The sequence below is a fragment of the Nesoenas mayeri genome (assembly GCF_963082525.1).
Source record: "Nesoenas mayeri genome assembly, chromosome: 3".
Taxonomy (NCBI): domain Eukaryota; kingdom Metazoa; phylum Chordata; class Aves; order Columbiformes; family Columbidae; genus Nesoenas; species Nesoenas mayeri.
This window is the reverse complement of record NC_137544.1, coordinates 69,176,669-69,202,449: the sequence shown is the minus strand read 5'-3', so window position 1 is coordinate 69,202,449 and position 25,781 is coordinate 69,176,669. Positions and strand designations below refer to the sequence as shown.

General features: G+C 41.7%; 1 protein-coding gene across 2 annotated transcripts in view; it reads left to right on the top strand.

Moving 5' to 3' along the window:
• GRM1 (glutamate metabotropic receptor 1) overlaps window positions 1–25,342 on the top strand; it is a gene marked incomplete at both ends in the record, with an annotated part of 180,613 nt that extends 155,271 nt beyond the window's left edge. The window contains one exon of one of the 2 annotated variants that reach the window (XM_080341807.1): window positions 23,961–25,342. In XM_080341807.1, coding sequence (XP_080197933.1) covers window positions 23,961–24,801 — 841 coding nt within the window. Of the gene's footprint in view, window positions 1–12,523; window positions 12,585–23,960 lie in introns of those variants that run through there. The other variant, XM_080341808.1, reaches the window with a different exon arrangement.
• Window positions 25,343–25,781: the final 439 nt, after the last annotated feature.

Genomic DNA, 25,781 nt, shown 5'->3' with positions numbered 1-25,781 from the left:
ATTTTCAAACATATACTTTTTATTTATCTTTTTATCATACTTTGGCAGTCCATGCCTCTAGACTGTTCTCACAGGCATCCACTCTAAGTAGTGTCCATGCAGTCATCTGGACCAAGGATGTCTCAAAATAGCTTTATTTTTTTTTCAAGTAAAAAGTTTCACATAACCCAGCATCCCCTAGTGGGTTCTGCCTGCTTCCTTTACAAGAGTCTGTTCCTGTTCTTCATCCTCTCTCCCTCTGCACTGGGTCCCTACATGCATTTTTTAACTGGGAATCAGGTTTTTCAGTTACCTCTAGTAACACATACCTGTTCCCTTATCAGGTCTTAGGGAACTATCTGCTTTTTTCTCCTGCTAGTTATAAAATTATCTCCAGGTGTTCTTAAGTTACTCTTTCTTCTTAAACTGACTTGCTGAGTTGCCATTTCATCTTGAGCAAGCTGTGCTGACATGTCGTGTTTTTCTGGGACTCATTTCACTTGGCGACTCACAGTCCACAAAAGCTTTTGGGCTCCTCAGCTCTTTCATTTTCAAAGCCTCCCACAGACTTGCAGCAAGGGGAATCACCATAAGTACCTCCAGAAGGCAGGACATTTTGTTTCACTGTTTTTTCGTGGTGGTGGGAGGAGACAAACGCACAGTGCAGCATGGCAAGAGCTGGAGCTTCCAGAAACAGAGAGTAAATGTTACAGCATGTTCAGTTGCAGTCATACAAATGCAGATCTTTTACAGTCCCTCACTTTATCTAACTTGAGTGCCTTGTCATAGGAAGAGGTGCTCAGAAGTATTCCCTCTTCTCGCTCTCCCATTACTACTCCATGCAGTCAATATGCTATCTTTAAGCAGGAGGTTATGGATGCAAGTGGGGAGGGGATAGAAGTGTGAACAGAAGACATGAAAACACTTTTAATGTAAGTGAAGCAACGACTTTTGTCCTGACCTCTGCAGGCTAAAGTATGTGAAATCAAACAAAACCAGTCTCAACCTGGCACAGCCGCACAGGGAATATTTCACTGTGTCTAGCTGAAATGCATCAAAAGATCTGAAACAAGAAGATAAAGTGGAAAGTGCAAGGAGGATTAATAATAACTGCTCACCATTGTACCTTTGCCTATGAAAGATAATATATTGCTAAACTCCTGCCTAATCTGAGAAGTCCACAATATGTTTAACTGTTTTCTTTGGTCCTAAATTGTGTCATCTAGCCTGCAGCATGTAAGAATTATCTTTAAATGCTTGCTGTACAGATTAATATCTGGTATAGTTTTATCTTCTTACAGCACTGCCAAACCAGTACAGAGACAACCGCTGAATCTAATAGGAAATGGTAGGCTAGCTTGCTTTGCAATTTAGAAAATTGACACAGTGGGTAAATTTCTCATGCCCTGTAGTAGTATTGCGTACACAATAGGAAACCCCTTTATTTTTACGATTACAGATTCCAATTTTATGAAGTTCCAAGGCATTTAAGGAAGGTTTTTAAACTTGCTGGGCCTGCACAACCATCCTGCTGAGGCTTACCCCGAGGGTCAAGGCATATTATGGAAGAGAGTTTTGAAACAGCAGAGAGGTTGTAAGCTCCTACAAGTGGGAAATAATAACAAAAATAAAATTAAACAACAACAACAACCACCACCACCACCCCCAAAAAAAAAACCAAACAAAAACCCAAAAACAAACAAACAAACGAACAAAAAAACCACAAACAAACAAAAAACAAACAACAAAAAACAAACAAAACAAAGTGGGAAAAATTATTAGACTTATTAGACTAGGGCGCAAGGCACAGTGCTGGTCCCTGGCTGTGTGAGTCCCATCTCCACGTCAAGGCACAGGGCTCCACAACCACAGGGCACTTGGTTCACTGCTACATCCCACCCAGGGCACACCATGGAGGAGTCTGCTTCCTTCACAGTATAGATGGAGAAGTGGCAGCTCCAGTGTGATTCCCTAGTGCCACGGCTGTCACAGGGGAGACTAGTGGCACCCTAGTCTGGCCCAACTCATCTCCCCATCGCAGCCCTCCCTGCCATTTGCCTAGATTCTGTATGCAGTGTACTCCTTCACCCTTTTCTGAGGTTGCAGTGACTTTTTGGGAAAGCATCTTGTGTGCTTACAAAGATAGTTGGAGGTTTTAATGCCAAACACCTCTCTCGCAGCAGTTGGTATGCTTGCTGGCTTTGCTGGGTGATTTACTGGGCTTAGACCATTAATGAATTTGTGGACACATAGTACTGTGACAGATAACAGCTCTTACCCAGTTCTCTCTTGTATGTGATGTGAATTTCCAATAAGAAGATTCAACAAACTCAGTCAAGCTGTTCAGTCCCTGTCAGTATATTGATTTAAATGAATATTTAAAACTCCCAGAAGACAGTTACATGTTTCTGAAGCGACTCTTACAATTGATACTAAAAAATTGGAAAAAACCACAAAATAATGGTGTCTGAAACGTAACAATCCAATAGCAATCTCTTCTAGTCCTGCTGCAGGGTTGTCCTTTAAATTTTAGCTATGTAATTATATCTAATATTCTCCTCTGTAACCTTGAATTTGCATTTCCTTTAATAGATACGATGTAGTTCTGTCCCATGCACCAAAAAAGCACAGAACAGGTGATAAATAACTCTGAGATGTTACTTTCACATGTACATTCTTTCCAGTTTTTTAATCATATATATTTATCAACCAGACATGGCAAATGTATACACCAAATTATATACCAAATTGCACAGCTGTGTATATATGTGCAATAGAACCAGTCTGGAGAGAGTTTATTTTTTCCTTCTAATGAGAAATAAGGGGCAAGGTTGCAGAAGTCACTGCAAATTTTCTTTGCAGATTATCCCAGCTAAAGGGAGTCCCAGCACATACATAACCAACAACACGTCGCTCCTAATGCAAGCGGAGGAGAAGAAGAGGGGACAGATATGCAGTATGACTGGGATGATTGGGATGATTGTCATTAACCACAGTGGCAGTTTAGGCTTATTCCTCTGGGTTTCCTCCTGTGGTCAGGGGCTGCCCGAGACTACATTTAAAAGAAGCAAATAAAAAAAGCAATGAGGTTCTGCAGTGGCTTCCCAATGTGATCAGTGGGGATAAAACCCCCTCAGAAAAAAAAAAACTGGTTATGTTGAATTAGTTTACTGGGCACAGTACTAGTACCCTGGGCTTCCATCCAGACTTCAGCTTTTTTTGTCACCAGTGAGAGCCACGTTTTATTTGGATGGTCCCTTTAGGTGAAAGGGCTGTTGTGTAAGGTTTATGTAATTTCCTCCCTTTCTCAGAAGTTCCAAACCCAGGGATGTTTTGTCACTTGATTTTCATGGATCTTCACGACTCCACTCTCCCAGGGGATTTTGACAGGACGTAAACCCAAGGAACGGTCTCTGAGTGAAGCCTGATTCCTACCAAAGGAATTCTGGAGAGCTTAGCTTCTCTGGAGATGCTGAATCACAAAATGTTGTTTTACTTACAGGCACTGCTGTAGCACCAGGCAGTAATGAATCTCAACTATATCGGGGGGAGCTTTACAGCTTATGTACCACAATCTCTGCTTCTTGACCAAAAGGAAGCAAAGGCAGTGGTACAGAAATCCTTGGGAATGCTAGTATCTTTCTTGGCATAAAACACAGGAATAAAGACAGCACTTGTAATTTAATTTCTTGCTTGACTGGATGACTTATTACATTTCCTTGTATTTTTATATATTATTTATTACATTTTTATTTTGAAATGTAGCCACAACAATCTTGTTAGGATGCTACAAAAATCCACCAACTCAGCAGAGCGATACAAAAATTGTGTTTACATGTAGGTATAAACAAAAGATGTTTATCTGCTTAGCACTGTAATCTCATGTTGTTTCAGTTAGAATTCTCTCTGTGAGAAAAATAAGGAAGAAATCTTCTCCTTTTAAGAATGTCAGATCAATCAATAGGTGTTGAAGACTGCATCCAGATAAGCACCTAAAAACCTTGGTATTTCCCTATATTACACATAGAAGTCAGACTCCAACTCTCATAAGCACATATTTAGGAAAAGAGAACAAACACCAACCCATGTTTAGGGGAGGTCGTCTGAAGTATCATTTAAAAACGTGTAACAACCATTTACTTATTTAATTCAGCATTTTAAAATGGAAATACAATAAAGAACTAAAATACGAGTTTCCTAGAGGCTACTTTAAGACTTCTTAAGACATTGCATTTTACCTCCTTCCTGTCCTCAAAGGCAAAATGTTTCAGCTCTGTGCCTCAGTTATTCACCTCCCCTCAGCAGAAGCAAATAAAGCTGTGATATTTCATGAACACATGATAATTTGTGTACAAATACTTGCTAGAATGAGCACAGAAGATATTCTACAACTGTTTATTCTGCAGGGATCTCTCAGCCATCTTGTGATCTCATACATCTTTGAGCTAATTTAGAAGTGAACAAAAATGTGAGTACTGAAGGATATCACATGGACCTCTGATATTCTCTAGATAAGGATAAGGCCATAACACAACACAAGCACATCTATATATTGTTAATACAGAGGTTTGTTTTTTCCTCAAGTTAAGACATAGCCTGACAAATATTCTTGATTCATCCCAGCAATTCATTGCAAAGTTCCTAGTGTGAAATGCAAAGCTACTGCTAATTTATTTAATTCTTTTTCATGCTTAGGGACACACAAGCACATAAGAGCCCGAGAAGAGCACTTTCCTTGCTCAGGGATGCCCCACATAATAAACCACTGTGATCTAAACTGCAGACACTGCAAACACACGCTGATAGAGCACCTGATTTTTAGAAACACTCTGTAATTCATAGGCAGATCATAGCCCCAGGGAGAGAAGATGGTCAATCTCTGTTAAGGGCCCTTAGACATGTCTGTTTTTCCACTCTGTTAAAAATTTAATCGTCTGAGCAGGGTTTTACTCTGATTATGCAGTGTTAGTTCAGTGTTGTTCTGTGCGTCATTTAAAAAATATCTTCAAAACCCTTGGTGGATGACACTTACACATACTTTTTTTTTTTTTTTTGATGTGGGAATAGGCCCGCACATTGCTCTTTTCAGTTGATCAGTAAATGTGTTTCAAAGCAAATTTGTCAGGATGATGCCTGCTGTCACCAAGGCACAAAACCTGAACTATGCTGACTTATATCATCAGTGTAAATTTGGAATGTTCTCCATGGGTCTTTCCTATCCTTCTTACCAGTGGTAGCTCAGGTTAGCTCCCACCCAGTATTTGTATTCCCAGAGCTGGGAGTATTTTTGACAATGGGAGTTTTACTAAACTTTGGAAACAAAGTCAAGCAGTTTTAGCTTACATATGCTGCAACAGTGTGAATCACTTCTGATAGCACCAGCCCTTGTGAGATCAGAGCCTACACACATTTGTGCATTATGGTCAGCAGCAGCTGACTTTTGGTTATTACCCAGACAGAACACACAGTAGCCAGGCACCTGCAGAAGCCCATTTTTCTTAAGCCACTCCAAAAGTCAGACACATTCATTTGCAAACACCTGTACTACCTCATATAGCATTTAACACCATCCTGATTTTTTACATGCTTCACATTACTTTCACAGAAGAGAGAAGATGCACAGACTGGTGCTGATATGTGGCAAAGCAGAGGTTAATTTCTGGTGCACTGCTTAGTTCAAAATTTGAATGTAGTCTTTGCTAAATGCTTGTCCCACGGATGTTCCTAATGGAGCAACTTTCTTTTTTATCTTTATTTTTGTCTGTGGTGATTTAAGAGTTTATAAGGCAAACAGTGAGGAATGTCTATCTTCAGTTCCTTCTTGACTGTATTTTTGGTTATTGTTTCTTTTTTAGCTAGTATGGTTTAATGTGAGGTTTTTTTTCACCTGTTTTATGATACTATTTTCCATCTGTCCCAAATGCACGGAGTACCATTCACAGCCACAGCAGAGATCTGACCATGTTCTCCTCTGTTGTCCCAATTAGCTCTGTGCCTCAAGGACTCTGAATGGGCAAAATCAGCATCACCAGATCTTTGTTTGGGATTTCCAGACCCATGTCTGGAAGTCTGCAGAACAAAGGTTTTGACAGATTTAATGTCCACACAGAAGATATCCACTGTCGAAGAGTCACTAATAATCATGGCTAATGACCAGGGTATGTTCTCTGCTATGCCGAAGGAATCGAGGAAGACACTTTAAGTGTGGGTTGAAAAGGAAAGTATATTTTACTGATAGAACATCTGCCTCCACATTGAAGTTGTTAAAGACTATTTAATTTTGAAATAACAAGTCAGCTAATTCTTCAGAGCATATATGTGCTCTGGCATTCAGCCTCCCACACCTGACAAGCATAGGTTAAAAGGCATTATCACTGTAAACAGCAAACAATTGTGCAGGCTAGAAGTAGTCACACAATTTGTCACTTTAAAGCCCACTTGAAAGCTAAAAGCTCCAGGTTTCTCATTACTTCATTATAGACAATTTACCATTTCAGGCTTACTGTTTCAGTTATCTTTTCTTAAGCTGTTTCCTCTTCTCTGCTCTGTGGTTCTTCTTTTGTGCATGCAGGATGTTGTTTTCTTTCAACCCTGCAAAATTAGCCTTACGGGTTGGGGGGCAGAGGATAGAAGGCAAAAAGTGAGTTATTGTCTCCAGGATTGTCCTTGAGCCAGATCTCAAGGTCAGATAAACATGAATATCAGCACCAGTGAACACATCCCTGCTGCTCCTGGTTTGGGTAACAAGGGCAAGAGTTGTGCCTTTCAGCAGCAAATCATTAAATTAGCTCAGCTGTGTTGCAGCACCACAGCTAGAGATGTCAAAGCTGATCTTAAACTCTAGAAAAACAAGTGCTCCCAATCTGATTCTAGCAGCTCCTCACTAGCAGGTGGTTTGCTGGTGTTTGTAGTTTCAGTTTGCTCAGTCTCAGGTACCCCTAGAGAATCACAGGCTCAGTTTAAATGCCTGTCTGCAAGACACCTTCTAGCTAGCATTTCCCCCTTTTCTTTACCCAGCACTATGCATCTTTCCTCAACCTTAGTGTGTTCAAGCCAGGGATGTCTGTTCTTGCTATTTTCTTACTTCAAGTTCTAATTAGTCTTCCCCTGTACTTCCATGGATTCTTTTTTTTCATGTTGTCTTCTGGACATTTGTTTTCATGGCACAAGCTAGATCATTTCAGATGGTTCAGTTCAGCCTGTTTTGGCTGCCTTGCAAGCCTTGCATTCCCAGATTAAATGTTTTTGGGAAATTTGGACTTATTCCATGTTACTCATTTTTTTTGCATCCTAAGGCTCCCCAAACCAGATAACTAACCAGCCAGCAGCAAAATACCCCCAAACGAACACCAAAAAAGCAAATCCAGGAGTCTGTAAGCTCCCACGGAGGAGGGATTATCTACCTTGAGCAGACTGACAAGGGGTTATACTTGAAAGCACAGGCAACCGCAAAAAATGCCCAGCATGCAGATGAAATGTGGGGATGGTGGTCATCCTACTGAGCCCAGCCGTGGGCTGTGAGGGCTGGGCCAGCCGGAGCTATAACCTACACTGCTCCAGCTTTCCTGCCAGAGGGACAGGTTAATGCCATCAGAGGGCAGGTACAGCCCGGTGGCTCCCTTGGGAGCTTGGCTGTGTCCAGCATGGGCTCACAGGATGCAGGGGGAGCTTGCGTGTGGACAGTAAAGGTCCTGTGGAGTGTGGCCCCAGAGAATGCTGTACTCCTTAGTTAGTAAGCAGTCCTTCCTCTACTTCCTTGTATTCTCTGAAACCTAAATTACACACATTTCTTAATCCTTAGGGTTATACAAATTATCTCAAAAATCTTTCCTGTCACCGTCCTGGACAGCCAAGAGATTTGCCTGCAGTTACTTTAGGCTATCATAGCCTGTAAATCTAGAAAAGCTTTAAGCTACCCTAAACCAGAAATGATGCCCAAAGCCTTCTTTTACCCTGTGCTGTCCCTTCACTTATGCAGGGACAAGAGTCTGGATAATCATGCTGTGAACCAGAGTAGGAAACCGATAGTATTTTCTTTCCCTTTATTTTTCTGGTTTAGCTGTGACCCAGATTAGTTGTCCCTGTCATTCCCTGCCAGCTGGCTGAGCAATGGCACTGAGGGTTGTGTGGGGACAAGGAATGGGTGGAGTGGCAGGAGAGAGCAGCCGACACTCCCCTGGGCACACAGCTGGCTCTTGCTGGCTCATAGTGACCTGAGCTGCAGCCTCAGCTCTGTCTCCACCATGCAGCTCAGCGCTGGCTCTTTCAGGGCATCCTGCTGGGACTATGTTCTCCTTGGTGACTGTGACCCCTCTGCCCTCTTTGGCAGATGCTCACACTTCAACAGATATGGTGTGTTGTGAAATACCTCCTGCTCTGCAGCTCTTCATGGGTGATAATTATTCATATGTCTCACACTGCTTGGCAAGGGTGAATGACCCTATAACTTCCTTCCTACTTGCTTGTACTCCACAGCTCCAAGCAATTCATTTCTGTCCAAAAGCTGCCACCGCACCATTGATTAGCATAATTAAGTTAAATCTCAGACCAATTATTTCTAACCATCACTTAGTTTGTCTTGTGTTTTAAAAATGAATTTGTACTAAAAACCTGTCCATCTTCCCAAAAACCTGTCCATCTTCTTCTTCATCTATTGCAGAAATCTTCTATCAGATCCTGGCTGATAGAAAAGATACTGAAAATTCAGCTCCTTCTTCAGGAAAGGGACATGGCCTTCCTTCTTTTATGTAGATATCTTTTGATCCTGCCATGACAACCACACATGAAACATGACCTTTCAAGGACACAAACATGAGAAGATGAAGATGCTGCTGCCTTGGAAGATGCTAGATTTAGAGAGGCAAGAGGATTTGGGAGGAACATTTATTTGAGCACTATATTGCTCTTATTCTATAGACAAAGTGTGTTTACACCCACAGTCACCTTGCAGATTGGTTCGGGGAGGTGAAAAGCAGCCTAGAAGGTTTGTGGCTTTGCTGAGCTGTCCCTTGGGAGTGGGGAGGGCAGTCAGTCCGAGTGCTGGAGCAGGAACTCCTCTAGGATGTGATGGCAGTGTGTCCAGGGCACAAGACTTCTTCCTTTCCTGTATGAAAGCTAGGGGTTATGTGTAAGTTCTTAAAAACTAGGGAATAATTCAGGACTTCCACTGTAAGTACCAGCATGATGCCATCACCACTTCTCTTGAATTTCCTCCCTGCCTTGCTTTCTTCCTTATTTTATGGATGGTCAGTTGTTTCAGATTAGATTGTATAAAACCTGGGGCTCTGCTTTTCTGTATGTTTTCAACTGTGGGAAAAGTGAAAGCTTTTCTTACAGCTTGGACAGCATCTACTGTGGAGGATCTCTGACTGTGGCTTCAGATGGTAGGTAACACAGTGTCCTGTGCTTCAGTTATCTTGGATGCCAGACAGATTCATTCAATTTGTGTCTGTCTGGGGAGTCTGGATGAGCAGAGAGAGTAATTCCAGATCAGAAGGTGAATGTTTCTTGTTTCATAGCTGTCCAGATATAAAGCATTACAGATAGCAATTTACACTTTCCTACAACTCTGACACAGCTTTTTGCCTCATGGGATGATTCATTTACACTTAAGAGAAAAAATAGTGGCAAGGGTGACTCTTCCCTCAGATCCTTTATATTCCTCGCTGCAGATTTCAACAGGCCTGTTACCTACCCTGAGTGCTGAACGACTGGCTAGAGGCATTTTTCTGCTTCAAAGGACATAAAGTAAAGCAATTAATCCACTTCCTTCAGAACCCTCTGCACTGCCACCCTGCTTCCTCTGCCAGACTCCCTGTCACTGCACCCAGGGGCTTGTTAGAAAGCAGTTCAGACACTTTCATGATGGTATGCCAACTCCTCGTTCAAACGCACAGAAGAACCATCCTGCCTCGGGGCTCAGGATACAAATAACCATCTTTAACTCAGCAGGAATTACCCTTGAGAAGACTGCCTCAAAAACGACCCATTAATCCTTATGTTGTAAAGATGGGCAGGCTATCTAATTTTTTGGTAACCAGACAAATACATGTGAAGTTCCATCACTGCCTGTGAGGCTGGGAAGAAGAAGAGAGTATACATTGTCATAATTAAGAATAGAAGGAAAAAAGTGAGGTACAAAGATCTGGGCACTAATCCTGATCAGGGCTCTGCAGTATTAGCACACACTACTAGGAAGACAAAGCCAGCTTACAAGGATACTTCAAATTTAATGCTTCAAAGGCATTTATTATTATTTACGCAGCTGACAATTATTTGATAATTGCAAAATACACTGAAGTATAATTAACACATGCACTACACTCCCCATCACACTATAAATCCAAAAGTCACTGTAAAACCAAATCCAAATTTTACTGAAGCATGAGCCTTGAGATTTAGAGCTGATTTCTAGAGTGTGCATGCTGTGTATCACCACATGAGGTTCCCCCTTGACCCTGACCAAAAGGCAGACCACTGCTTTGATGGAGCTTGGCAGTATTTTAACAACAGCCTCCCATAGAACGCAAACCTGGGGAGCCATTTGGGGGTTGCATACTGTATTACATGTAATATCTGTGTTTGTTTTTGACCGAGGAGCACAACCACAGGCACAGTAAGAAAAGAGTAAACTGTGTTTTGAACATGTTAGGAAGCATTTTGGACTGCCTGGGGAAGCAGGCTTCTTTCTTCCTTTCATGTAGTAGGATTTCATAACAAGACCTACAGATGCCCAAAGCTTGTAGAGCAAAGTGCTCTGAACTGACTCCAGGGCTATATCTGAATAAGAAAAAACATAGCAGAGAGAAAGAAGGGATGCAAGTAAGTAAGCCAGAAGCAATAGCAGACTGCAGTAGCTGAGGGACAATAGCTGGTAAAGCCTGTTGACTGAGAAAGACCCAGGTCCCAAGCAGTGCTCTGAAACAAAAGTCTTCCACCTTTTCCAGGGTCCTTGAGCAAGGCTCTCCATGGCTGTGAGCCCTCTGTTATTAATATAGCCCTGCATGTGCATGAAATACATTTAGAACTGGATTTTTGTCTCAGATAATCAACTGCACATTGCTACTTGTTTTGTAAAATTAGCTCCTGTGACTGAATAAACTACTAATTTCTGACTTTTAACAAAGCAAGCACAGAAAGTAGAAAGCTCTTGTTCTGTCAATAATGAAGAAAGCTGGAGGTCTGTAGAAATGTTGCATTTTCTGTTTAATCAGAAGCTTAATAATCTCTAACTTCAATAAGGTTTAGGAGAGACCGTGGTAGCTAGGTTCCTAATTATGACTGCCTTTAACTTGTCAGATCTCAGAGATCTCATTGCATCTGGTAAAGCATTTAATTATTCTAGAAACTTCAAAGTGAGTAGGTTTGCAAAATTGCTCAGCAGTATGTCTTATTTGTTTTATTCATAATAGTTCAGAAGTCATCTCAAGGCATCTACCTCTCCAAAAGGGGTATGCATGTATTCTGTGTACATCACGCTGTGCTCCTGTGCTTCAGTATGTGGTGAGAAAAATGGCTTGTGTGGCTCATTAGCAGCTGTACTGAATACGTTGCACATGAACATACCACCCATGAATCTGTTGTTTTGAGGTAAATGGAAGTCTGACAAGCATGTACTATGATTGTTCATTTAATGAGAGAAAATGCTGAATTTTGATCTCCACTTTGTTTGCAATACAATGACAATATTTTTTTTTTTACAGAAATTCATTGATACATTCCAGTGCAAAAATACCTGAGATTTTTTTCAAAGCACGCATGTGTATTTATATGTTTTTATTGATATTGGGAAGAACAAATGACAGTTTGCATTCACTCGACAGGGTAAGGAAGAGGAGAAAAATGAAGTGGAAATTGTCTTGTATTTGTGGCCAAAACTGCAATCTGCAGTTCCTTTTGGAATTACCATTGCAGATAGAGACTAGAGGCTAGTAGACCCTTCATTTCGCATCTACCTCAATACGTCAAATGTCACCAGGATGAAAAAGAAGCACATGCAGTGAAATCACATGTAATGAAAGCTAGTGACTATTCAGGTAGAGCTAAAAACTGAAAAAAAGAGAAACATATAGGAAAGCAGATTACGGGAATAAGAGACACAGGGAAAAAGCAGGAGCTGAGTAGATGTTAAAAACTCCACCCACAAAACCTTTTGGTGATGCTTTTGTAAGTAAGATGTGCAAGGCAGTTGTTCCTTTTTCATCATTTCAACCTGTGTTGAGAATACCGAGGGAGAAGTGACACTGACAGCTAAATGCATAGCAGCCCTTGCCATCTGGTATGTAAAGTGCATCAGGGCTCAGCCGAGGAAGTAGGGACAAACCACCTTGAGAACCTATTTTAAATAAAACCAAGCTGGAGCCAAGGAGAAGACTGTGTGAAAGTTGAGATGACTGGCCCAATGAGCCAGGGGAGAAAAAATGGGAAAATCCAGAGTGCCCCTAAGGCATAGGTGAGGGACAGGCACCCTATTGAGTGGTATAGCCACCATGTGTGCACATGTGTATAACCACTCACTGGGTGTCTTTTTCTTTTCAATCTTCAGGAAGAGGCAGCCAGAATTCTCGCCCACCAGCCAGTGTCCGTCGGCACATGTGCAGCTTTGAAAAATCCCACACTGCAGTGAATGTGTAAGAGAAGCTGCATGACAAAGAGTGGTTTTACCCCTTGCTTTCTCTTTCTCATTGGTTTATCATGTCTAATGATGGGACAAATGTGGTGCATGCCATTAAAGATGGGAAATTTGCTTATGTCCCCTGTTTTGCAAAATGCTTTAATCTCATTGTCCAGATGTGATGAAGAGGACACTGAATAATTATTTTTTGCAGCTTTTATTTTTTTAAAGCCTTCAATTTTATTTGTAAATGCCTACAACTTTGCGAATACATCCTTTTTGTACTAATTTTATCTTCTTTTTCCATTTAGCCAACATTTTTTTTTTCTTTTTTACAGTTTTGCATGGAGATGAAATTATCCTGTGTGCTTTAAACAACAATCTAGAGGTTGTCTCATAGCAAGACACCTTTGCTGAGCACAGCTCTTGCTGACTGTGCTTGTTAGTGAACTGCTGCTGCAGAGCCAGCAGAGGGAACACAAAAAACACTGGTTTGGTGGGATTCACAGAACAGGGAAATCATGAGCAGTCATATGTAAATAAAACTAGCAGAATCTGACCTAGGAACAAACAGTTGCCCTTTGAAAAATAGCAGAGAAAATTTTCCTGTTATAATTTCTGAAAGGTATTCAGATTCTGCATATTCTGCATTTAGTGAACAATAGCAAATTTCAGCTCTTCAGAAAAAAAGAAGTGCAAATACTGCCCTCTCTGAGCAAACACAAACCCTGTGGAGAAAACATGCTAACTGTTGCAGAAACAGAAAGGCCTCGCCTCAGTTCTTCCAGAACAGATTTAAGCTCGTTTCCATCTGACAAACTGCAGATGTGAAACAGTCCTGCTCCCTGCCCCAGGGAAGGTTGTGCAGTGACTGAGTGGAAAGCGGCCTGTGATCCACTGACACAGCATTTTGAGCAGCCGTCTCTGTATGGCCAGAGATGCTGCTCAGCTCCTCTAATCAGCGACAAAGCAGTCTAGCTCTGTACACGCCTCTGACAGTCTATGCTAATTGTCGACAGGTAGCACTGATATAAACTCAATCAAATCTGCCCCTCTGATTTGCAGATCAGAACAAATACATACGATGCATCTTATATTTGCAGCAATAGTGGTGGTTTTCCAGGGCCTGTGCAGCAACCTGAGATTTGCAACCCTGAAAGGCAAATTTTACAAAGCCAGTGTAAGGAGCAGTACAAACAGTTTGTTATTAGCTTCCACTCTGACAACAATACTCCCTGCTTTTCTGATCTGGAACAAATGCTGCAAATTCACAGGGCACAGATCACCAGTTGTTTGTCTGGAAAGACTGATGATGCAATGGGACTCCAGCACAGATATACCATAAGGAGGCAAAGAAAGGCAAATGCAACAACAGATTATTTTCAAAAAGCTTGGGCACAAACTGTAAAACTCCTGAGCACAGGGAAGGCTGAATCTCCTACTTTTTGCATGACAATGCTTGGGATTTTTCTTTCATTTCGGAAAAAAAAAATCCTTATCTACATGAGCTCCTGAGAAACACCTCTGGTGGGATTCCCACCAGTCAATAGGACTTCAAATGCTTGTGGCAGTTGCACAGATAAAGAAGGCTTTAAAAAGCACCAGAGCTTTTCAGACCCACTGAGCATGAAGCTTGCTATTTTGGCTTCTCCCCCCTGTCCCTGGTCCGCAGGCTTCTCCTTCCAGCCAGGGCTGATGCTTTCAGAGGCCGGGCAGTGCTGCACTGTGGCCAGGGCAAGGGCACGTCCTTCATCAGCAACCGACTGCCTCAGCTCCCTGTGGCCACGCAGCCCAGGCTGAGCAGTGGCATGTGTCCATCATTTCACCAGATGCCCAACACCACTGCTTGGCCTCATGCCTGAGCCTCAGTCACCAGAACTGCAGCAGTTCGTGAGTCTGGATCTTCCTGGGGAAGCCGTGCTTTGCTCCCCCAAGATGCTAGAAATCCCTACAGGTGCTATGATTTCCGTTGCCTTCCAGTTCCAAGTAAAAAGGTGTAGGGACTTGAAACACTCTTCTGTTTTGATATACACAATACTTAGAATCTGTTATTGTGCTAATGTTGACCTCCATTCTCTGTGTGATCCTGGAGAAGGCCAGAAGTGTATAGTCATGCAACCATAGAATAATAAAATTTTCTTATCGTATTAAAAAACTCAGCAAAATCAGCTTTGAGTTTCAGGGCTCTTTTCTTTGAAGCTGCCCATTTGTTACCATGGAAACCTCCAGATACACCCAGAAAACCCACAGGCTTTACCAGCTGCTTTATCTACTGCAGCATATTAGGGAGAGCTGAATAGCACAAATGAGGGGCCTCATGACTAAGCTTCCTGTGGCAACTGGGTTAAATTTGCATTCAAAATGTTGGCATGTTAAGACAAGTCTGATGGCTCTTCAAGCACTGTTTAAACTGTTGGGAGTTTATTTTATTCGCAAGTATGCCAGAGAATCTGACAAGTTATAGCTGGAGAAAGACTCATTGACTGCTACATCTGCAAAGGCTGCACACTTTTTGGCAGCAAATATCCAGAGCAACAGGCTTCAACATTAGGAATTTATTCCTGCTCTGATAGAGCTATTGACTATAAAGTTTTCTGGATTTTCATTATAATTTTTCCCTTTTTAAATTTCATCTAAGGCTCTCAGTTGTGCATCTTCATGCTATATGAGATACCTTCCAGCCTCTGTTCTAATGCCTTTTGGTTGTTTGAAATCTGTTACTGGGTTGTTGCATCAAAATGAATACATTCAGCGATTTTAGCTATTTCTCATGCATTCTTTTCTCTGTCCCCAATATTTTTTTTCTTGCTGTTCTGTATACAGCTTTCAGTTTGTCAATATATTTCTGGTAAAAAACATGGTGCTCCAAATCATTTTCCATCAGAACCACAGAGGATTACAGAAAGCAAGGACAAACCTCCAACTGTCGTAATTACTATTAAACTGCATTCATAGGAAAGACCTCCTAATGTCTGTACCATGGTGTGGTGTTTTTGAGCAGGGAACAGAGAATTCCTGGGCTATTTTTTGTGGTTTTATTATATTCAAAATTCATTAATTACTGTGTTTTATTCAACAGCAGCTCCATGGTATTTCTTTTTAGTCAATGTTTTTTGAAGCTTGTGGATCTTCACAGCCTTCCAGTCTTACAAACTACTTTGTCTCAGCTACACCCCCCTACACTTTTCTGAACTTAATTTCATTCTATCATTTTCTTCCCATATTCCTAAGCTTTCCAGGTGCTTTTGCTCAACACATTGTAATTTTCAGTTTTCAGGTTCTGTTTGCTGTGCTCTTGTTCGAGCCTGTCTAAATAAATTCTTCAGTTCAGGTGTTGTTATTGGCTGAACTGTCATATATATTTTTTTGAATGAGCGGTATGAGAGATATCTTCAGAAAACACAAATGTGCTTCTGCATTGATATCAGAGGATCTATAATGACTTAAACCAAGATTTTTCTATGCACTAACTTTAAAATCCTGAAAAAAAAATTATAAAGATAGGATGAATTAATTCTGAATATTTGGTGGGGTTTTTTTAATTAATGACAACAAAATAAACATATGCTGAATTTTTTCACTAGTAAGAGCACTTTTTAACTTGCAGGTTTCTCATCTTAATTTCTTGAACACTGGATGAATTTGCCTGCTATTTGAGACAGACTGTTTATTGTCCTGAACTTTGTATTGTCTATTAGAATAAGTTGTTTTCTCCAAACAATATATTTTTTTCAAAATATTTAATGAAGAGTTTGTGAGCTGCAACACTGCTTTGCACTTTTGAGGACACTTTTATAATGTCAAAACTAACAGGGAACAAGTAGTTTGCAAACTCTGCAAATATATTTCTTTAAATTATTCGTAGTAACTTATTTGTAACCAGTTTTCTATAACAAAACACACAGATGAACTCAAAGTTTCTTTGTTAATAGTTAGATGAATGATTGAAATGTGAAACAACTTCTATATTTCAGATCAGACAAAAATTAATATTAATAACAATAATTACTATTCAGGTCTTTATACACATTATCAATGTAATTTTCTCATACCTTTGTTGAGCTTACCTAAGTAACATGTGTGATCCATACTGAAGCTGTAGGATGTTAACCACACTGAATCATTACAATGAACAACTCTCCCACTACCACCCTCAAAATTACAGTTGTATAAAAGTGTATATGTACATATATGTAAATGTTAAGTCCTAAAGTGAATGAATCTTTTTATTTAAGGATATTTGGTTATATCTCAACTGCTGGGTTTGGGAGTACTTCCCTGCCCCTGCGACCAAGCATGAGCCTAGCAGAAACCCACTTCCACAGCAGCATGAGCATAAAGTGTGTGACCCCACTCTTGGCTCCTGCTTTCCCCATCTGGGTGACCAGGGCATAGAGATAGTGGGGGGCTGGCACCCTCTGATCCTGCCACAAGGGTCTGAACCCAACTAGGGCACTCTGTGGATGGAAACCAGGATCACATCACAGGTACACAGGCTAGACATAGCAACTGCATCTACATTACAGACTGTATAATATTAAGATTTCGATTTAAAAATAATGAAAAATAAAATCAGCAAAAAATCAGTTATCAGTAGTGTTGATGTACATTAGAAAACCTTTGTGTAACTCACATCAAAGTAATGTTTAATTTTTGCAGCAGAATAACTAATGAAGGCAATAACTAGGTTAGATTTAGTTGACATAAGCCAGTGACAAGACAGGGGGCTGGAAAGGTGGCTCTGGGGTTGTGGTCACCCACAACAACCCCAAGTCTCATGAGGTCCTGTGCCTGCAAGGCAAGCTGACAGTGTTATGTTTTCCTGTAGTTTGTGTAGCAATTTCCATCATACATGGAGCAGCTCTCTAATTTACATAGAACATTGTATCCTATGCCCAAGGCGAATTTATCCTAAAAAAAAAAAAAAAAGGAAGGGAGTGACAGTAAAAAGTTAGTTCAGTAATTTCACTTTCTAGAAATGCCAGTGAGAGGTTAAACTTTGCTCTCATTATACAGCACCACAGAAAGCACTGGAGTCACACTGTGAGAAATGTTGCAAGGTCATCTTATCAATGAGATAGCAATTACAGTGTAAATGGACTGAGGCTGAACTTGAGGTTTTTTGTTTGGGTTTGGTTTGTTTGTTTGTTTTGTTGGTTTTAGTTTGGAGTTTGTTTGGGGACTTGTTTTTTTCTGTTTTTGGTTGGTTGGTTGGTTTTGGTTTTGGTTTTTTTTCTTTAAGTGATAATAACTGAAGCTTATCAGACAAAAAAACTGAGCATACACCAGACTGGGACTGTAGTTGATGATGGTTCCCTCACTCTTGGATGAGCCACAGGGTGGTTAAACCTGAATTAGTAAAATAGATGAGTCCCTAAAAGCAATGCTCCAAAAGCTGGGGGTGCAGGAACATGCCAACCAGCGTGGCCTGCTCTGCCATTAATAGTGAGTGTCACAGCTGATGGCTGCAGGTGAGAGAGGGGGGTCCTGTTTAACACAGGGAGGTATCACTGCCCTGGATTAAAACCAGTTCACTCCCTTAAACAGATTTCATGCCCCAGTGGTCTTACTGAAATGGAAGCAGTAATGGAAGAGACCTTGGGGATACCAGCAAAGCACCTGCAATGTGCTGCAGTGCAGATACTGGCCTTAAATTTTAAGCTTGTTGGCTTTGGTCCTGGAAATGGTAAGGCTGCAGTGGGGCAGAGCTTTACTCAGGCTCATTACTGCCTCCTATAAGACTGCAGGTTGGAGAAAGCTTATGGATGGCTAACTGCCATTCTGTGGGCAGGGCAGAAATTCCCCTGCCTGATTCCCTATGAGAGCATTCAGCAGCAGCTGCTGTTTACCAGAGAAAGACTTTGTCCAATGTGCAGCTTTTGCATGGGCCCTCTCCTTTGCTCTGCTCCCCTGCTGTTTCCGAAGGTGCGCTGGGACAGCCTTGTGGGTGCTGCTTTCTGGAGCAGAGTTTTCAGGTGGCTGGGAATTGTGTCCCGCTCTGTGAAGGTGGGAGCATCATTTGTTGACTTGGCAGTACCTGATGCTGACCTCATCTGGTTGTTGATAAGATAATTCAGGGTTTGGTTTGGACCAAATTTTTGATGAAGAAGTTCATAGGCCCTTCTCGAGTTACATTTAGCGTTCATTCCTAAAATCATAGCTTTGTAGAAGGGACCACTAGATTAACCCACTGCCTCCTACTGGCTGTTGCATTTCAGTTACTGTAGTGATTACAAAGTGATAGGTCTGACCAAATCATCAGTCTGACAATGAAAGAAAGGGAACATATATGACTTCTCTTATAAACTTTTCCACTGGTAAATTGCCATTGCTACTTTGAAAAACAGCCTTATATCATAAATCCGTGCTCTGAATCTTGTCTAACACAACCTGGCCTGACCCAAATGACTGTATTGCTCATCTTAGCAAGCTTAAGCTGCTCCCTCAACTCATGGCCACTTGGAGAAGATAACAGACCACACGTCTGGCATCCTAAAGGAATGAAACAGGGGATGAACTCTAGCAGATCAAGGAATGTCCCTTTCTTTTTAACTGAAAAGGCACTTCTCAAACACTTTGCATGACTGCATCTCCAGCTGTTTCACTCTGGCAGTGAGAAGCACTACCTCAAATGAGGAACCTTTCTGCAACTCATTGGCTCCTGAAGTTAACCTCATTAGAGCACATATCACTCAGTTGAGCCACTTCATGTGATATCAGTTGGGGATTGTTTTGCCTAAAATGTTCAAGGCAAAAAAGACAAAGGTTCAGGCACACAGGACTGAAAGTTCATCTAATACTCTATGCTCTGGGTCTCAGACTATAGCTTTGCTGATGAGATGACTGGGAAGTTGCACAGGCTAGATTCCCTTAGACCACTAGGGCAATCACCTTCCACCTCAGGAACATTCAGTCTCCAAGATTTAAAGAAACCATTGCTAGTCAATAACTAAAGTAAGACATCTTCAGGACCCTGCAGTGTGGGGAGGAACCACCTGTTGTGTGGGGCTCATACTCAACATTGCTCCAAGGAAGCCAACAAGATCAGATCCCCCAGGCACTGGCAGAAGCAAGACTCGGTTCTTGGCCTATGACTTGGTGGGGTTGGGGCAGTCCTGATCACAGGCAAGAGCAGGATTTTGGGAAGCTGGAGTTACTTAACAATGAACAATGAGCCACCTAACAAGATGTAGTCCCAGCTGGGCAGGGGTATTTTGGACCACAGTCCCAAATTTGCATACATTGCGTCTTTTAAAAACTTTCTGCAAGTAACTATTAAGGTCTGAAGTTGTTTTCTAGCTTGTTTATTGTCCCTAATAATCTGCTGAAAGTACCTGAAAATGACTGCCTCAGAGTCATGCAGAGAGTACATTGGAAAGGTCAATGCATGTATTAAAAATAACAGTTAGAATTACCAAAAACAGTGACAGACCTGTTTATGGAACTAATAAAAATTCACACAAGAAATATACTTATGTCTATTCCCCTAAAGTACAAAAACTCAGACAACTCAGTGGAGAAAACTGAGAAACTGCATCTTAAGTCATTGTATAATACATCCTTGCCTATAAAGGAAAAGCAAGCCCATCTTCTGTGTTGATAGGATATCTGAGAACCTGTCTGAGCATTTAGTCTAGATGAAAGAATTTAAATAAATCACACTTGGAGTTTTACACTGTGTATACACAACTACAAACTTTAAGATCCCTTGAGACTCCAAGGAATTCACTTGTAGGCAGTAAGTGTGAAGTCTAAATCTATGGAAGATTGTATAAAGGAGAAAGTTAAGAAAGGCAAAAGAATACATGATGGACATTAAATGGGTAACTGTCCTATGGATAAAAGCAAGAAAACACAGGTTAGTCCCACCTCGTCATTGTGCAAATAAATGAACATCATGTTTTCAACACTCTAGCTGTTATCTGGCTTGCTGCCCTCTTCTGCCCTTCTGTGGAAAAATCATCCCTTCTCCCACTATATCAGGCAGATTATTTTAATCTTTGCTTTCTTCTTAAAAAAGAAGGTGACAATCACTTAGTGAATGGTGACCATGCATCCCTGTCATAATTTAACCCCAGCCAGCAACTAGAATCATGCAGCCACTCACTTATTGCCCCTCCTCCAAGTAGAATAGGGGATACACTTGGAAAGAAAAAAAAAAAAAGAGGAAAACAACAAACTTGTGGGTTGAGATAAGAACAGTTTAATAGGACAGTAAAGTAAGAGATAATAATAATAATAGAATATACAAAACAAGTGATGCGCAATCCAATTGCTCACCACTCACAACACCAATAGCCCATTTATTCCCAAGCAGTGGTATTTGCCCCCTGGCCAACCGTAGTTTATATACTGAGCATGATGTCACATGGTAAGGAATATCCCTTTGGCCAGCTTGGCTCACCTGCCCTGACCTTGTTCCCTTTCAGCTTCTTGTGCACCTGGTAGAGCATGGGAATCAAAAAAGTCTTTGACTACCTGGCAACAACCAAAACATCAGTGTATTATGAACATTTTTCACATACTAAATCCAAACACAGCTATTAGAAAGAAAAGTAACTCTGTCCCAGCCAAAACCAGGACAATCCCACATGCAGTCAGGATCATCATCATCGCTTCACACAAGTGGATTGAGTTGTATCTTGCCGAGACCCAGCTCAAGTTTGAGCTTTTCCAGCCCCATATTTGCTTTTTGCCTAGATGTTGATTAAAATCATTCAAGGTGGCTGATCTTCATTCTAGGATAGCAAGTGTTTTTCTTGCATATTAATTGTCAATTCTGCTTGAATGTGTCAATCTTGGAGTGACTCCCTACCAGCTGTTCAGCAAGACAGAGCCCAGGTATTTCTATGACATTCTTGTGGTTCTCCCTGAGATGCGACTCATTGACAGGCTAATGGTGCATGGACACAGTGAAGAGAGCAAGTTGAAGGAAAGACCTGGAACGAGAGACTAAGGAGAGCAGTAACAGTAAGGAGAGATTTCCCAGTAGAAATTGCCAGACTGACCCCATGAAGAGCCACTGTGGGTCTAAAGCTATTTGTCATCGGAGCCATGAGCATCTGAGGCGCTTTGCAGGCACCACGTTTCCCCGTAGAGCAAGCTGGTAACAGGCAAATCCTGATTAAGCAGTTTGTTCACATTTGGGTGCTGCAGACCCAGCACAGTTTGTTTTAAGTACAGCTGTTGACTTGGGCTTGATGAAGTACATTATGAAGAGTACTACAGAAGAAAGAAGTCAGAAGAGCAGAATTTGAGAGTGAGGGGGAGGAGAATGAACTGAATAGGAGGAAGATCTGAAGACAGAGGTAGTGAGTTCCTTAAAATAGCAGTGCTTGCCTTTGATGTAAAATACAAAATCTTGGGAACAAAATGAGACAGAGACTAAATGGATGGTGTGAGGAGGGATTCAAAAATGAGATGACACACCAGAGCTAGATATGAAGATGTAAATGATGCAGAAGTGGACTTAGCATAAGAGACAGCAGATACTCATGTTTTTTTCAGAAGTCCTTTGCACTGTTTGTAAGCTATAGCATCAGCAAAATACAATATGAAAAAACTCAAGTTATTTTCCTCTATGCAAGAAGAGACTTGTTTTGAAGTCAAAGCAGATAAAACATGTTTCTCTGTGAAGAGTTTGCAGACCTTAGTATGTTAAAATATTACTTTAAAAATCTTTCATGCTCAACAGTTATATTCATTTGCTTATCACTATAGCACTTCAAAAAATGCCATACCACAACTCATTTTGATCAAAATGGGAATGCTTCTAAACCTTCGTTCTTATCTTTTCATTGATACATAGAGGTTTCATTCTTCAGCTGGGAACTTGGTTTTTTTTCTTTCCAAGATAAGTCTCTAAATTCAAACAGTTCCAGGTCCTACCAGCTACATACTTTGTGGAGTTATAAATTTTTTAGATTGGTCAGTTCTTGTGAACCAGTTCCCACAGAAGTGGTGAGTCACAGGTCCAATGTCTGGAGTCTGGAGTTGGAGATGAACTTCCCCACTTAATTTTAATTAAGTGCCACATTTTCATGTACATTGCTTTTCCATTTTGCCAGATTTACAGCATTATCTCTCATGTACCAGTTCCTCCCAGCTATCACAAAGTCAGTCTTTTTTTTTTTTTTAAATATAAACTCCGACTGTTAATTAATTGCTCCCTGAAAAAGACAAGCGCAGGAGTCTGAGCACGAAAAAGCAAAATACTGAGAACAATATTGCAGGCTGTACATAAGAGAAGCAATCTCCTGGTGTGTTCAGTAGTGGGAGGCAACGCTGCTGTGCCAGCCTCCCACACGGATTGCCTCCCACCTGCACTGCAGTCACAGGGGCTGAAATGTAATCCTTTGTTTACTTCTGCCCCCTGAGGGACGAAACCGTGAGATAAGGCTGCTCCACATACATCATCTGAGAATTTCTCTCCCATCTCTAGTTTCCACCCAGGTGATGTGTATTATAATTTGTAAATGTTCTCTACTGTCTGACCTGCAGTTAAACAATTGCTTAGTCCTCTTAAGCAGCACTCAGCTCCCTGTCCCACCAGCTGCTAATGAGACATCACTCTGCTTTGAATACAGCTCATGGAAATGCAAAAATCCCACTACAATTCCTCAGGGACAGACCTGACTGATCCTCAGGTCCTCACTCAGCTAAACAGTCCAGCATTTTGATGGGATCCAGCTCACCTGTGGAGTCGGAGGGTTTGACTCGCCATGATTGTGTTGCTGCTTGTTCTCCACCCACACAAACTCAGTTTTCAATCCCAGCATTTTATCCTGGTTTGTCAACCACAGTCTCTTGGGAAGAAGTGCATTTGTCTCCTACCTGATGGAGGTCCTGATGGTCTTTCATTTCTGTAATAGCTAATCTGTTCCTGGGTGCAAAAGGGGCCAGGGAATAAAAAGGAAAGGAGGGGCTAGTGACAATTCCTTTCTCTAACCAGAGTGTTTTGAGTTGTTTTTCTTCCAACAGTTTGGAAATACTTCCTATAAGCTGTAAATTGGGTTTAATTAAAGCTATTCCTGTGACTTTTTTCTATTTTATTTTATTCCTTCTGCAAGGTGGGGTGGGCAAACCTAGCTGCAAAATGCCAAGGCTAGAGTCCTTTAAATATTGTCAGTCCTCCCAGAGCTCTCCCTGGGCTAGACTTTCCAGGCTGGCTGTGAGGTCGGTAACCAAAGTGGAGTAATTGCTGTTGAAAGACAATGTTGTCTCCTGTAGCATTTATGGGAGGACATGAAGAACTAGGGGGGAGGCTTATCGATGAGGCAAAGCAATCTATTTTTGTTGGCTTGCTTGTGATACTGACCATGTGTGTGTAGTGTAAATGCAAATAAACCCATCTTTATTTTATTCATAGTTCTAATGGAAAGTCTGTATCATGGTCTGAACCAGGTGGAAGACAAGGTTCCAAGGGGGAACATATGTGGCACAGACTCTCAGTTCATGTGAAGAACCAGGAGACAGGGTGCAATCAGACAGCGGTGATCAAACCCCTCACTAAAAGCTACCACGGCCAAAGCAAGAGCCTAACTTTTACTGACATTAGCAGTAAGACTCTGTACAATGTGGTGGAGGAAGAAGATAGAGAGCCCGTTTGCCTCAACCAGCCTAGCAGCCCCTCCATGGTAGTGCACAGACGGGTGGCAACGACCCCCCCACTGCAGGCCACGGCAGAGGAGACCCACCTCTTCTTGCCTGAGCAGTCCCCCAAGACCCTGCCCCTGCAGCCACGGTCTCTCATGGACCAGCTGCAAGGAGTGGTCAACAAGTTTGCCACCGGCATCCCTGACTTCAACACCGTTCTCTCCACTCCCATCTCGGGGAATGGCATGCGGCCACCCCACCAGTCCCCCTCACCGCAGCAGCCACCCCTGCCGCCCCTCCAGGTGACTGCCTTCAGCGAAGAGCCCCTGTCTCCCCCGGCCGAGGAAGCAGAGAGCGAGAAGCTGAAGCTCATTCAGGGATACGTCTATGAGAAGAACACAGAGGAGGATGAGGACGAGGAGCCGGTGACCAGCAAACTGACTCTGGAAGACTCTCCGGCGCTGACACCCCCATCCCCTTTCCGGGATTCAGTGGTTTCGGGCAGCTCTGTGCCCAGCTCCCCTGTCTCAGAGTCAGTGCTCTGCACCCCCCCAGATGTGACCTATGCCTCTGTCATCCTGAGGGATTATAAGCAAAGCTCATCCACCCTGTAGAGTCGGACAGAGACAAGACAAGAAGGACTTTGGCAGCTGCTCACTGGGAGGTTGTGTGGAGACATGTCTCCCAGGGCTGGAGGGAGACAGAGAACAAAGTCACAAATGACAGGGCAAAAACTTAATCCTGCACTTAAATAAATAAAAGGAAAGAAAAAGAAAAAGAAAAAATAATCTATTCTGAGGGCTCAAAATTCTCTAGCTGTTAAAAACAAAAATATTGTACTTCGAGAAAATGATAGGAAACTATAACAAAGCACAAATGCAAGAGATAACTTCTATAGCAAAAAAAAAAAAAATTATAAAGACACAGGAAAAAAAAATCACACTTAGCCACACCCTCTCTTGGCAAAGCTTGAAAAGGACTCTGGGAAGTGTGACCTGGAGAAATTATTAGTGCATCTCATGACTGCTGTCTGTCTGCTATGGACGCAAGACACCCAGGAGCTGCAAGGGCGGAGTGCGGCGAGGAGGAACGAAGCTCCTTGTCTATGAGACATATATGCATACATATTTTTTTCCTGATTTCTATAGGTGGTATAACTGCATAATGTGTTTGGGGGAGAGGAGCTGAGATAATGTGAAAGCACATGGCTCTTACTGACTTTTGTGTGAACAATTTGTTCTTCATACTGGGCTGCTTCTTTGGGGGATCTGGGCTTTTTTAAACACTGATTGTAAACAGAGAGAGATATACAATCAAGTTGAAACTTGGGAGGTTTCTGAAGAAAGCCTTTGCTGTAGTACTCAATAATGTGATAAGGACTTAGAAAAACTGCCCTTTTGTATAAGGTTGCAAACGATGTGGCTAAACTGTTACACAACATTTCCTGTAGCAGAACAATATTTATTGACTAACTTTTCATAATACAACATATTTGCCATGTGATTGCATCATTCATTTGTGTTACTTTGGAATCAAATTAATTGAAAAATAGTTGTATATTTAGAGCAACAATTATTACTCTGAAAGAAAGGCA